Genomic DNA, 14,855 nt, shown 5'->3' on the forward strand with positions numbered 1-14,855 from the left:
CCCACCCGCCCGGGAGAAAGAATCGCCATCGTCCACAAATCCACCCTCCGACCTAGCACACTCCCCTGACGAGCCCACAGACCTGATAGAACACCTACACTTCAAGATACAGGCCAGCCCTACCACCACCCTCCGAGGAACTCTCATCTACCGTCTCCCCGGACCCTGCGGACCTTTCACCAACTCTGTCACGAACATCATCTCCCAGCAAGCCATCGCATCCGCAAATACACCCTGCTGGGAGACCTCAACTTCCACCTCGACAACCAACTAGACCCCAACACCACATCCCTTCTGGACAACCTCCACAACATTGGACTCCGACACACTCAGCAGGACACACCCTTGTCCCCCTCTTCAGAACAGGAAACTCCTTCACTTACAGCCACACCACCCAACTCCCGTGGACAGACCATCCATGCATCCACTTCACCTTCAGAACACCCACCATCCACAGACACCAGCACCTGCTCCCACGAAGAAACTGTACCAAAATCACTGACGATCAGCTCACCTCCTCACTTGGCAACTCCACCCCAACTGCCGCGGAAGACGACCACCCCAACACCGCAGCCCGAACTCTGCACAGATGGATCTCCGACAGTGCCAACACCATAGCCCCCTCAAGAAGAACAACACACACGTGAAGAAAGCTAGATGGTTTACCACCACACTTCGAGAGTCCAGACACACATGCCGCCGCCTCGAAAAGGCCTGGAGGAACTCCAAATACACAGAAGCCCACAACAACTTCAGAGCTAACACCCACCACCAACTCATCATAAATATGTGAAAAATAGTGATCAAAGACAGAATCACCACACACGCGCACAACAGCAAAGAACTCTTCAGCATCATCAAGGAGTTTGTTCATTCCACCAGCGAGGCTTCTGACATTCCTTCCTCACAAGACCTCTGCAACAAACTCAGCACCTTCTTTCACCACAAAATCAAGAACATTTACGACAACTTCAATGACAACTTACACACTGAACCCTCACCAGCCTCCCCCGACACCCTGAAGCCAACGATTGACAGCTGGACAGCCCACACCACCACAGACACACTGAAGACGATGAAGACAATCCACTCCGGGCCCCCACAGACCCCTGCCCCCACCACATTTTCAACAGAGCCGCAGACACCATTGCACCCATACTTCGCAACACCATCAACCGCTCCCTGGCGAACACCTCCTTCCCCGACGACTGGAAACACGAGAGATCAACCCCCTCCTGAAGACACACTAGACGGACCCAACCAACCTCAAAAACTACAGACCCATTTCCCTGCTACCGCTCCCAGCGAAAGTCATCGAGAAAGCCATTAACAGCCAACTCGCCACCTTCATCGAAGAGAACAACATCCTCGACTCCTCCCAATCCGGCTTCAGAAAAAACACAGCACAGAAACCACCCTCCTCGCCGCAACAGACGACATCCGTTCCCTCCTGGACAGAGGAGAAACAGTAGCCCTCATCCTCCTCGACCTCTCAGCGGCCTTCGACACAGTCTCCCACTGCACCCTAACATGCAGACTCCACGATGCAGTGATCCGGGATAAGGCCCTTGACTGGATCCTCTCTTTCCTCTCTGGCAGAAAGCAGCAGGTCAGACTCCCTCCTTTCCTCTCGGATCCTACAACAACCACCTGTGTAGTCCCCCAGGGGTCCTCCCTCAGCCCCACGCTCTTCAACGTCTACATGTCTCCGCTCGCCCCCATCGTCAGAACCCACGGACTCAACATTGTTTCATACGCAGAGGACACCGAACTCATCCTCTCCCTATCCAACGAACCCAACGCAGCCAAACACAACTTTCAAGAAGGCATGGAAGCTGTCGCCAAATGGATGAAAAGCAGCTGCCTACAACTCAACACTGACAAAACAGAAGTACTCATCATGGGCCCACACCCCGACGCCTGGAATGACACCTGATGGCCCACCACCCTCAGAAGCCCACCCACCCCCACCAACCACACATGCATCCTTGGAATCATCCTGGACTCCGAGCTCAAAATGGACCGCCAGATCAACTCCGTCACATCCTCTGCTTTCACACCCTCCACCTCCTGCGTAAGACCTTCAAATGGATCCCCCTCGAGCACAGAAAGACCGTCATTCACTTCCTCATCACCAGCAGACTACTGCAATGCCCTCTATGTCGGAATAAACAAAAACCTCACCCGCAAGCTACAAAACATCCAGAACGCTGCCGCAAGATTGATCTTCAACCTGCCAAGACACTGCGATATCGCCCAGCACCTGCGCACACTACACTGGCTCTCCATCAAGGTTAGACTCACCTTCAAGATTCTCACCCACGCACACAAAGCCTTCCACAACACCGGACCAGCATACCTGAACAGCCGATTCAAATTCCAAGCACCCCAAAGAACCCTACGATCAGCCGAGCTCTCCTACGCTGTGGTCCCCCGAGCCAGAAAGACCAGATCGAGAGGCCGCTCCTTCTCCTTCCTCGCAGCCAGAGCCTGGAACGCCCTACGGCTCCACCTCAGACAGACATCACTTCCCATCTTCACGAGAAACCTCAAAACTTGGCCCTTCGACAGACCTCCTCCTTGATGGACTGGAACCTGCACCTCCCCTCCTCCCCAGCGCCTTGAGACCCTTACGGGTGAGTAGTGGCAGGCAACAAACACATGATTGATTGATTGGTTGTATCACCTGTCCTTCTTTAATTGAATTCCTGACAAATTAGGACAACTTACATAATTTCCTGATAGTTGAAATATTATTATTTTGCATGAAAGCTGTATCACATTCAAAACATATATAAATTTCTCAACAGCATGTGTTATCTTATTTCTTTTTAGCTATATCTTGGGAGTGAATTCCTTGTCACATTCAGAACATTTACATGCTTTCTCTCTACTGTGAATTATATGATAAGTCACTGGATCTCTCTGAAATAAAATGCTTTTTGCACTTAGAGCATTTTCATGATTTTTCTTTGAGCGGCTTCTTATATAAAATTACAGATTACCATTTTATTTCAAAGCTGTATTATCAGTTTTGTCTTTGTGATTAAAGCCTTTTCACAGTAAGAACTATTTATACAGTTTTGCCCCAGTGTGTATTCTCTGATGAAGTGATAGATCACCTGTTCACTTGAAAGCCTTTTGACATACAGTACATTTACATGGTTCCTCCCCAGTGCGGGCTCTGTGATGAACTAATAGTTCATGCTGTTGATTGAAAGCCTTTTCACATTCATATGATTTCTCCTCTGTTTGATTTCTCTGATGCTGTATCAACTTGAATTTGCTTGAAAGCATTGTCACATTTTGTACATTTATAGGGTTTCTCCTCAGTGTGATTTTTGTGATGATGCAATAGATGACCATTCTGCTTGAAATTCCTATCACACTCAAAACATTTATTTGGTGTTTCACTGGTGTGAGATGGAGGATGTATCAAAGGTCTTTTTGTAATGTAAGCCTTGTCAATTTCAGAAAATGTATAAGGTTTCTCACAAGTGTGATTTCTCTGATGTACTGAAAGTCCACTCCTTTGTTTGAAAGTATTTTGGCATTCAGAACATTTACATGGTTTCTCTCCAGTGTGATGTATTATTAGCACTTGCTTTGTAGTGAAACACTTGTCACACTCCGGACATTTATAGGGTTTCTCACCAGTGTGATTTCTCTGATGTAGCGAAAGTTTACCATTACTCTTAAAAGCCTTTTGACATTCAGAACAAGTATAGGGTTTCTCCCCTGTGTGGATTCTCTCATGTATTGTTAGCAGCTGCTTTGCAGAGAAACCCTTGTCACACACACTACACTAATATGGTTTCTCACCAGTGTGGGTTCTCTGGTGTCTCATCAGCTGGTTTTTCCTAATGGAAGCATAACTGCATTCAGAACACCTATGTGTTTTTTCCTCAGTGTGAATTCGCTCATGTGATGTTAATTCGCTCTTTTGCTTGAGTCTTGTCACATGCAGAACATTTATATGGTTTTTCACCAGTATGAGTTCGTAGATGTATCTTTAACTGTTTCTCTGTAATGAAAGCCTTGCTACATTCAAAACATTTGTATGGTTTCTCGCCAGTATGAGTTCGCTGATGTAACATCAGCTGTGACTTTGCAATGAAACCCTTGTCACATTCAGAACATGTATATGGTTTCTCCCCTGTGTGATGTCTCTGATGTACTGAAAGTCCACCCCTTTGCTTGAAAGTCTTTTGGCATTCAGAACATGTATATGGTTTCTCTCCAGTGTGATCTCTTTGATGTATTATTAGCACTTGCTTTGTAGTGAAACACTTGTCACACTCCGGACATTTATATGGTTTCTCACCAGTGTGATTTCTCTGATGTAGCGAAAGTTCACCATTACTCTTAAAAGCCTTTTGACATTCAGAACATGTATAGGGTTTCTCACCAGTGTGAATTCTTATATGTATTGTTAGCAGCTGCTTTGCAGAGAAACCCTTGTCACACACAGGACACTGATATGGTTTCTCACCAGTGTGGGTTCTCTGGTGCCTCGTCAGCTGGTTTTTCTTAATGAAAGCATAACTGCATTCAGAACACCTATGTGGTTTTTCTCCAGTGTGAATTCGCTCATGTAATGTTAATTCACTCTTTTGCTTGAAAGTCTTGTCACATGCAGAACATTTATATGGTTTTTCACCAGTATGAGTTCGTAGATGTATCTTCAACTGTTTCTTTGTAATGAAAGCCTTGCTACATTCAAAACATATGTATGGTTTCTCGCCAGTATGAGTTCGCTGATGTAACATCAGCCGTGTCTTTGTACTGAAACCCTTGTCACATTCAGAACATGTATATGGTTTCTCGCCAGTATGAGTTCGCTGATGTATTATCAGCTCTCTTTTTGTAATAAAACCCTTGCCACACTCAGAACATTTATAAGGTTTCTCCCCTGTGTGATGTCTCTGATGTAATGAAAGGTCACTCTTTTGCTTGAAAGCCTTGTTACATTCAGAACATATATATGGCTTCTCACCAGTGTGAATTCTGTGATGTTGTATCAACTTGAAGTGTTGCTTGAAAGCCTTGTCACATTCTGTACATTTATACGGTTTCTCCCCAGTGTGATTCTTGTGGTGAAGCAATAGATGAGCCTTTTGCTTGAAAGCCTTGTCACATTCAGAACATTTATATGGTGTCTCGCCGGTGTGAGATAGGTGATGTATCATCAAATGCCTTTTTGTAATGAAAGCCTTGTCACACTCTGAACATTTATAAGGTTTCTCACCGGTGTGATTTCTCTGATGTACTGAAAGCTTACTCTTTTGCTTGAAAGCCTTGTTACAGTCAGAACATTTATATGGTTTCTCACCAGTGTGACTTCTCTGATGTAGTGATAGCTCACCCTTGTGATTAAAAGCTTTGTAGCATTCTGAACATTCATATGGTTTCTCACCAGTAAGAGTTTGCTGATGTATCAGATGTGTCTTTGTAATAAAGGTTTTGTCGCACTGAGTACATTCATATGGTCCAGTCTGACCTGTGTCTTTCTGCAGATCCATGTGTATTGAAATCTCAACTTAATTAGCTAGTTTTGTTTGTTTTATTCAGTATGGTTTTGTTCATCTATAATTGAAGTCTTGTATATTTATTTGGTCTTAAAATGCTGAAGTGTACCTGATGTTTTCCAGATGGGTATTTCTATAAAATCTTTCTGTTCTTTCTCATGTGTAGATCTCTTGATTGCTTAAGGTCTTTCAAGTGTTCATTGCTGTCATATTCTTGAGACACACATCACTCCTTTTGTGTTTGGGATTCCAACTCTGAACAGACAAAGGCTGTTTACATCAGAAGCTCACATCAATAGCAATCACAGACCTTCTTTCATGAGCTAAAGTTTCCAAAATATGTTTCATACTTTTCGGACGGTTAATGTCTCCAAATTAGGATTGCTTTCTCTGGTGTCCAACATAATGTTCTGACTGTTGATTTCATTCTAGATTTCTTTCACCTGCTGATTGAAAAAATTGACATTAGCATGTTATAAGCTACAATTAACAAAAAATTGATATTATAAATCCAATTGTTTTTCCATTATGAAACTGAGCGAATTAAATCATTAAATTAGCTAAAATTAACAAAATATTTTGAGATGTACAAATAACCCAGGCCCCAGCTAATAGAGATAAAGCTGACTGGATGTGTTAATGGACAGAGACATTAGCAATGATGATTGGACTGGGATATTTAGGCATTGGTACAGTAGTGGTCTGTAAGTGAAACCTAAACAAGCATTGGCATAGCCAATAGGTCCTGCCTATGGGATCTTATAAGTATTTACCATGCAACAGATTATCCTGGGTGCCACATCCTCTACTGTTCTTTAACGTGGACGCTTTGGCACTAATAGGTACATTATAGCACTGCATTGAGAAGTGCTTAAAATGTTATTCTTGTACAAATGGTACTCTGAGCCAAAGCAGGACAGACAGGCAGAAGTAGATGGTACCATGGAGATAAAGGCACAAATAGGAAGGGGCCAGAAGAAAAACAGGGGCATAGATAGTCAGAAGGACAGGATTGGAATAACACAGAAGGAGACAGACCCATAGAGAGGAACAGGCAAAAAGAGGTCAAAGGGCCATAGATATAATGAAAAACAGAGATGGGGCAGAGAGATACAGAGTCAGAGGGACGGGGACACAGACAGACATGGGTGGAGGAAGAGTGAGGGTCACTCTCACCCCCATTTATTTTCTCGTTCAGTGATTCTTACTGTAAGGAGGGCATTCCTTTTAAAGCCTTTAGCAAGAGTGTAGGGCATGGAGAAGTTACTGTTTATTGCCTCTTGCAACACATTTACAAGAATGAAACTTTCTTAGATCCATCATATGATTTCATAAAAGTGTCAGTAACTCTGTTAGTCAATCTCAGCCCTCTCCCCATGCTTTATTTTACTCCCTCCCTTGTCACTTTTGGAGGTCCAATGCATCTTCTATACTTTAACTGCGTGATAATGCACACACCGGGACAGGTCTCATGGAAATGTTGGTGTTTTTTCTTGAGAGAGTTTTATATAGCGCAAACTTGACCAAAGGTATCGGGTATCAGGGCTAGTAACATTACATGAGGCACATTCATTTTTATTAGGCATGGGGAGATTAAGTGATTTGCCAAGAATCACAGGATGTTGTGCATACTTGCCAAGATGTGTTAATTCCTGCTGTGTTTAATTCAGCGGGTGGTTACAATGATCAACATTCTGTAAACACGGCTCATTCTGTGAGGCAGAGGCTGCTGCAGAGCAGTCTGGATTCGTTGATCGCGCCAAGACACACACAGGAATGAGCAGATGAGCTCGAGGGATGACAGACACACCACCGGCACAAGCTAGATCCTCAAAGAGATGAGCACACACACAGATGAAGAATGGTAATCAGTGTGAAGGTGCGACTCACGGAAACAGGCACACAATAAACAGACAATTCTCTAGACGTGAAAAGGAAACAAAGAGGCACTTGGAGACACGCACTACACATGGGCAAACAGCTATGTGTAAGTGTGAGGACCGCATCAACCAGACTGGAGGAGGCATCGCCATCGTACACAAGAACACCATCCGCATCACGACCAACTCCAATGACACCCTCACCGCCGCCGAACACCTCCACTTCCAGATTCACACCGACCCCAAGACCACACTCAGAGGCACCCTCATCTACAGACCCCCGGGACCACGCACACAATTCAGCGAAGACATCGCAGACTTCATCAGCCGGCACGCCCTCCCCTCCGCTGACTACATCCTCCTAGGGGACCTCAACTTCCACCTGGAGAACAAAAAGGACAGCAACACCACCACCCTGCTGGATAACCTCACCAACCTCGCACTCAAGCAACTGGTGAACACCCCCACCCACTACGCCGGCCACACGCTTGACCCAGTCTTCTCCTCCAGCAAGTACATCTCCTTCAGCCACTCCACCGGACTTCATTGGACTGACCACAGCTGCGTCCACTTTAGCTTCAGAAGAACCACGACCCACCACCACCCGCAACAGGTTCCTCGCAGGAGTTGGAGCAAGATCACCGCCGACCAGCTCACCACCTCCCTCAGCCAGAACCCTCCCGCCAGCACAACGGACCCCAACGAAGCAGCCTGCAACCTCACACAGTGGATCACCAACTGCGCAGACGACCTCGCACCACTGAAGACCCCTCCCAGCGGACCCGGCAGCAAGAAAGCCTCCTGGTTCACCGACAAACTTAAGAACTCCAAGAAGATCTGCCGCACCCTCGAGAAAGCCTGGCGCATCGACCAGACCACAGACAACATGACTGCCCTCAAGCACGCCACCCGCAAACACCACCAGCTGATCCACACCACCAAGAAGACAGCATTCAAAGAACGACTGGACAACAACGCCCACAACAGCAAGGAACTCTTCAGCATCGTCAAAGAGCTCACTAACCCCAGCGCCGGAAACAACGACATCACTCCCTCGCAAGACCTCTGCAACTCACTCGCCTCGTTCTTCCATCGCAAGATCGCCGACATACACAACAGCTTCGACGCACAGACCACGCACCCAACCACTGAACCAACACTCCCCACCACCACCCTCTGCGCCTGGACCCCAGTCAGCACCGAAGACACCACCCACACGATGATCACCATCCACTCCGGATCCCCAACCGACCCCTGCCCCCACCACGTCTTCAACAAGGCCGACTCCATCATCGCACCCCATCTCCGGGACATCATCAACACCTCCTTCAACACCGCCACCTTCCCGGAGAGCTGGAAGCACGCCGAGCTCAGCGCCCTCCTGAAGAAACCAACAGCGGACCCCACCGACCTCAAGAACTTCCACCCCATCGACATCAGATCCCTGCTCGACAACGGGGAAACAGCGGCCCTCATCCTCCTGGACCTCTCCGCAGCGTTCGACACTGTCTGCCACCGCACCCTAGTGCAGCGCCTCAGCAACATCGGAATCCAAGAGAAAGCACTGGAGTGGATCATCTCGTTCCTCGACAGAAGAACCCAGAGATTCCGCCTCCCCCCGTTCAGATCCGAGGCCACCGAAGTCATCTGCGGCGTACCACAAGGATCATCACTCAGCCCCACCCTCAACATCTACATGAGCCCCCTTGCAGCCATCGCACGCCAACACAACCTCAACATCATCTCCTATGCCGACGACACCCAGCTGATCCTCTCCCTCACCAACGACCCCGCCACCGCCAGAACCAGCCTACACGAAGGGATGAAAGACGTCGCCGAGTGGATGAAGAACAGCCGCCTGAAACTGAACTCAGACAAGACGGAAGTCCTCATCCTGGGATCGTCGCCCTCAGCCTGGGACGACTCCTGGTGGCCCCCTGCCCTGGGCACCACTCCCAAGCCAACGGACCACGCACGCAACCTGGGCTTCATCCTGGACTCCTCCCTCTCGATGACCAGACAAGTCAACACCGTCTCATCATCGTGCTTCAACACCCTGCGCATGCTCCGAAAGATCTTCCGATGGATCCCCACCGAAACCAGGAAGACAGTCACCCAGGCCCTCGTCACCAGCCGACTGGACTATGGAAACACCCTCTATGCCGGAACCACAGCCAAACTTCAAAAAAGACTCCAACACATCCAGAACTCTTCCGCACGACTCGTACTGGACATCCCCCGACACAGCCACATCTCCAGCCACCTGAGAAACCTGCACTGGCTCCCCGTCAGCAAGAGGATCACGTTCAGACTCCTCACCCACGCACACAAGGCTCTCCACGACCTGGGCCCTAAGTACCTCAACAACCGCCTGACCTTCTACACGCCCACCCGCCAGCTACGATCGACCAGAGACGCCCTCGCCGCCGTTCCACGCATCCACAGAGCCACCGCCGGAGGAAGATCCTTCTCCTACCTGGCTGCCAAGACATGGAACTCCCTCCCCATCCACCTTCGGCTAACCCAGGACCATCTCTCCTTCAGGAAGCAACTCAAGACCTGGCTTTTCGAGCAGTAACGGACCCCTCTTCCCCAGCGCCTTGAGACCCTTACGGGTGAGTAGCGCGCTATACAAATGTTATAATTGATTGATTGATTGAGTGACAGAGAAATGCCGCTGCAAACGGAAGAGGCTGCTGCATTTAACAGGCAGCACTAATGCGAATATCTGACTCTTTTCTAACATTATAACCCATGGTCTGCGGATTTGCACACTGCTCTGAAGATCCTTTTAATGGAAAGTGCTTACAGTCACTGGCCTTTTACTGCACCTGGGTGTTTAATGTCAGCCTGCCTTGACCTTTTCAGACCTAGGGAGATATTGATATTTTACAGCGTATTGCATATAGATAGCCTGCTGGTCACATCCAGCTCGTAAAACTGTCCAGGAGCCTGGTTCTCTGTGAGCTGACTACACAGGGGGGTCGTGCGCCTGCAGCGCACATTGTACTGCAGTCCTCGTTTATGAATGGAGCACTGGGTGGCTGGCAGGACACTTAATATTCATCCCGCATTGAATTGGAATACGATGAGCGCGAGCGACGAAAACAAGCTGAGGCAGACTGTGAAATTGCTCATGATGGGCACGGCAGCGCTGCGCCTCTCCTGCTTGCAATATAGATTTGTTTTGCAGTCAATTATTTTTTGTTTCTGCCGTCCTCACATTTTCCCCATCTCTCTTTAATGGCTGTGTCTACGACTGAAAACAATTGACTTGTTTGTTTCCCCACGCATGGCAGTGAAGGGCTGTCAGCGCACGAACGGAAACAGGTCTGTCTCTGCGCATTGCTGGGAGGTTGCATGCCTGCTGGGCTACACTTGGTGTCTTTGGTTCCGTTGGTAAGACCCAGCAGGGGTAGATGTGTGCTGCTACCCCGGCCAGCGGCGCCCACCTCCAAGTTCAGCAGCTCCCTTTAATGAGTGGTTGCTGCTGCAGCCTCCTAACACTTTGACCCTGGAGTTGACACTCTAGGCGGTAACCTAGGGACAGTGCCGGTGGCAGCTTGCTGCCAGCAGCGCGTAGCGCTCTCACTGCCCTGAGCCTTGGCAGGATTCCCTATGCTTCCAGGCGCCTGCAGCCCACTTGCTGCTCCTCCACACAGTGTGCTGCGGGCAGACGGGATCTCCGAAGTTGTTGGAGTGAATAACTCAGTGAGGGCAGCTGACTCCCCCTCTCCAATGGGATAAGCAGTGATGTAACTTTTCGGCAGCAGCTGGATGCGAGTCGCCTTGCTGTGGGGTCTGGCTCATGTAGCACGGCACAGAGGGTCTGCCGCGGGAGGACTGAGGAGGGAAGCCGTGGGACCCGCTGCCATGGACGAGTCCAGCATCCAGAGGAGACGGGGGCTGCAGGTAAAGGCCACCCTTCACTGCATTTTACCTACCGGCTTTGCGTGCCGCCACTAGGCGCTTGCGAAGGCGCTACATCCCTTGAGAGAAAATGCAAAATTCACCGTGCTGTTCGTGTTCTACAGGTATGCCTTTTATGCAGGCTGCTTTCTCATGAATCTATATATATGTGCATTTCATGCTTCCAGAAAAATTTTGGACCCACCTCAATCGTTAACAAGCACTAGAAAACTACCAGCGAGTGGTGTGCAAGCGCGCGCGGGAAAACCTGCGCGACCAGAGATGACCGCCATCTGTTTCCAATTGCGATAATTGGAAACAGATGGCACTCATGCTCGCTCCCAAGGACCCTAGGCCACAGAACAGAGAAGGCGGGACATGCACCCACCTTGGGCTAATTGCGTGCTGTCTTTCTTAGAACGCACGCAATAGCAAGTGATAAAAAAAAGCACACACACAAGCATGTGTTTGGAATTGAAAAGCCCTAACTAAATGTCTCGAAGACCGGCGCATGCGTGCTGGCTCAGGCGAGACCTAACCATAGACCAGGTGTCCCCAACCAGTCGATCAAGGGCTAAAAGTAGCTCACAGACACCTTCAGAGTAGCTCGCAGCAGCGAGTTAATTGTTAAATAAGCACAGATTACATTTCCCTGCTGAAGTAAAGGGAAGGCTGTGTTTATTTTACATTATTATCTTCAGGGTGCAGATAGCAAGGCTTGATAATGAGCAGTGCTGAAGTCAGAATTACGACCCGGGGTCAGGCACAGAGGGGATGAACTGAAGCACTGAGGTATTTAACTCTTCAATAAAAGTCCTTGTCAACTAAATATTGGAGCGTGAGAACAAACTGATGCTTGTGAATGCGTTTAAATGGGAGAAAATTAAAATGAAGAGTTAACTTAATGATTAAGTTAGGTTTTAATTTTAATTTTCTCCCATTTCAAAGTGAATTTACAAACAGACACCTTCTTGTTCCTAGTGCCATATTTGATAACTGAAACATAGAGTCATTATTTTTAATGGGGCAAATACAAATTGAAGAAAAATATTTCTATGAAACATTAAGGACCTTCCACTGTTGTGTAAGTTTTTGAATGTTTGATGCTCACAAAGGTATTTATGAATAGTATCTTTTTAAATACAGAAAGAAAGGATTGTCTTATTTATTTTTTATTTTTAAACGTGTAAGCTTACCTTTGTGAATCAGGCCCTGTCTCTTCACGTTTTTCTCCACTCTCAGTTAATCCAATTACATCTTAATATTTTATTAAACAAGTTTCTTCACTTTAAATTCCTCCCAACAAATGGGTGCATTTTTGTTTTATAATAGGCCACCGTGTCTACAGGCCACTGGGTGCAAGATGCCTGCTGTTTGTAAATGTAAAACTGAGATGAGATTTTTGGAATACATATAAACATAAAGATAACTCTTCAATTTAATTTTCTCCAATTTCAAAGTGTCACATTTACACACAGTAAGCATCATGCTACCGGTGGCTTGTAGACACGGTGCCATATTTGTAAATGAAAAATACAAAAATGGCTGTTAGTGGGAGAAATTCAGAGTGCAGATAAATGTTCCATAGTACGAACATATTTGCAGAACATTTTTCTGGCCTTTACATTTCTGCCATTTTTAGAAAGAATGGCTGTGTGTTTGAGGTATACAAGTAACACTGACACATATGGTGAAAGGTATATCCTGTGCCACAAGTACATATGATACAGGCTCTCACTCCCCCATTCATACGCACACATGTTCATAAATCTTCAAAGACCACGCTATGACTGACACATGGCAGCCCTGTCATTGTGCCTCTAGTCAAAGTATTTTGTTCAAACCATTGAATATGGCTCCATCACGGCATTGCACACCCCAGCGGGCGAACCAGTACACTCCCAAACAGACATTCTAGGTACCATGCGTGATTTTTACGCCCAACTGTACACCTCACAGACGACCCCTTCGGATTCAGTCCTTACAGAATACTTTGACACTATAGAGCTGCTATGGTTTGGTAGACTGCACCGGGAATACCGTGACTTCCCCTTCACGGTGGAAGACATACGGCAGGTGATTGGCACATTACCGGCAGACAAAGCGCCGGGTGCGGATGTCCTCACGGCCAAATTCTATAAAGAATACTCAGAGTTGCTAGCCCCCTACCTCCTGGCAGTGTACCAGGAGGCGCTACAGGATGGCATCCTTCCGGCAATGATGCGTGAGGCCATTCTTATTACTCTAGTAAAACCGGATAAGGACCCTCAATATTGTGATTCATATAGACCCCTTTCATTGATAAATATAGACGCCTAAATCTTTGCCAAGCTACTGGCAAATCGACTTCAACCACTACTGCTGTCAATAGTGTGACCGGATCAAGCAGGATTCGTACCGGGTAGGTCTACTTCCCATAATCTGAGAACCCTATTTGGAATATTACACTATCTTGCCCCTCATGTTCCTGCGATAGCGGCCCTCCTCGATGCCACAAAGGCATTTGACTCCCTAGAATGGGGGTTCTTGTTCCCACTGCTCGGTCGCCTGGGCATGAGCCCTCTCTTTATCCGGCAGATTCAACTTTTATACACTAAGCCGACTGCACGGATCCAGGCAAACGGGCTGATCTCGGAGCCCATATAAATTACGCACGGAACTAGGCAGGGATGCCCGCTGTCGCCACTATTATTTGCAGTCGCCACGGAGGCATTGGCAGCCCGTCTGCGGCAACACCACACAAACAGGGGGATTGGCTTCACAACAAGGGCACTAACCGAGTCGATGTATGCCGACGATATAAGCTTCTATATGGTAAATCCTGAAGAAAACTTATCTCCATGACACGAGAAGTTGTGAGATACGGTGGTCCATCGGGGGTACACATAAACTGGGGGAAATCGGTGATCCTACCTCTTACATCAGGCACCCGAGCCTTTGTCTCCGAGTATCCACTGGTCTGGGCAACTGGCCCGGTCCGTTATCTGGGCATTTGGTTCAGTAACAACTTGCAGGAATTGTGGACCGAAAATTACAGCAGGGTGGTGGACTGGATTTAGGAAAGGGTTAAACGAAGGAAGACGCTCCCCCTGTCCCTAGCTGGCAGGATTGCAGTGACCAAGATGATCATATTACCTAAACTCCTCTACCTCTTCGTCAATATCCCCTTACCACTCACAATACAGTTTTTTAATAGACTTCGATCACTTATGATTGAGCTGGTGTGGGCGGGGAAACAACCCAGGGTTTCCTGGGTGGTACTCATGCTCCTGCAATCACAGGGAGGTATGGCGGCACCAGACTTTGCACTATATGCACTGTGCGCCCAGGTGCAGTTTTTGCACTTCTGGACGCACCCCACCCCTTTCCAGCCACATGTCTCTATAGAAATTGACAGAGTTGCACCCCTCCCATTGTCCACAGAATTATTCCCTACATATAAAAGTCCCTGCGATGAAATTGACACAGTACAAGCTCTGAGATGGGCATGGGAGGGCCTTCGAAAGAGGGCTCAGCTGACCATGCTATACGCCCCATC

At 47.6% G+C, this 14,855-nt stretch overlaps 2 protein-coding genes across 2 annotated transcripts in view; one reads left to right on the top strand and one right to left on the bottom strand.

Moving 5' to 3' along the window:
• LOC146799985 (uncharacterized) overlaps positions 1 to 14,855 on the top strand; it is a 318,891-nt gene that overhangs the window by 126,177 nt on the left and 177,859 nt on the right.
• The window catches only part of LOC146799986 (uncharacterized), a 92,894-nt gene continuing 80,712 nt past the window's right edge, over positions 2,674 to 14,855 (bottom strand). Inside the window, exon 2 of the mRNA XM_085620921.1 lies at positions 2,674 to 5,974. Within this exon, the coding sequence (XP_085477047.1) occupies positions 3,921 to 5,522 (1,602 nt within the window). The 5' untranslated portion in view covers positions 5,523 to 5,974 and the 3' untranslated portion in view covers positions 2,674 to 3,920. The remainder of the gene's footprint in view (positions 5,975 to 14,855) is intronic.

The sequence above is a fragment of the Triturus cristatus genome, chromosome 8 (genome assembly GCF_964204655.1).
Source record: "Triturus cristatus chromosome 8, aTriCri1.1, whole genome shotgun sequence".
Classification (NCBI taxonomy): domain Eukaryota; kingdom Metazoa; phylum Chordata; class Amphibia; order Caudata; family Salamandridae; genus Triturus; species Triturus cristatus.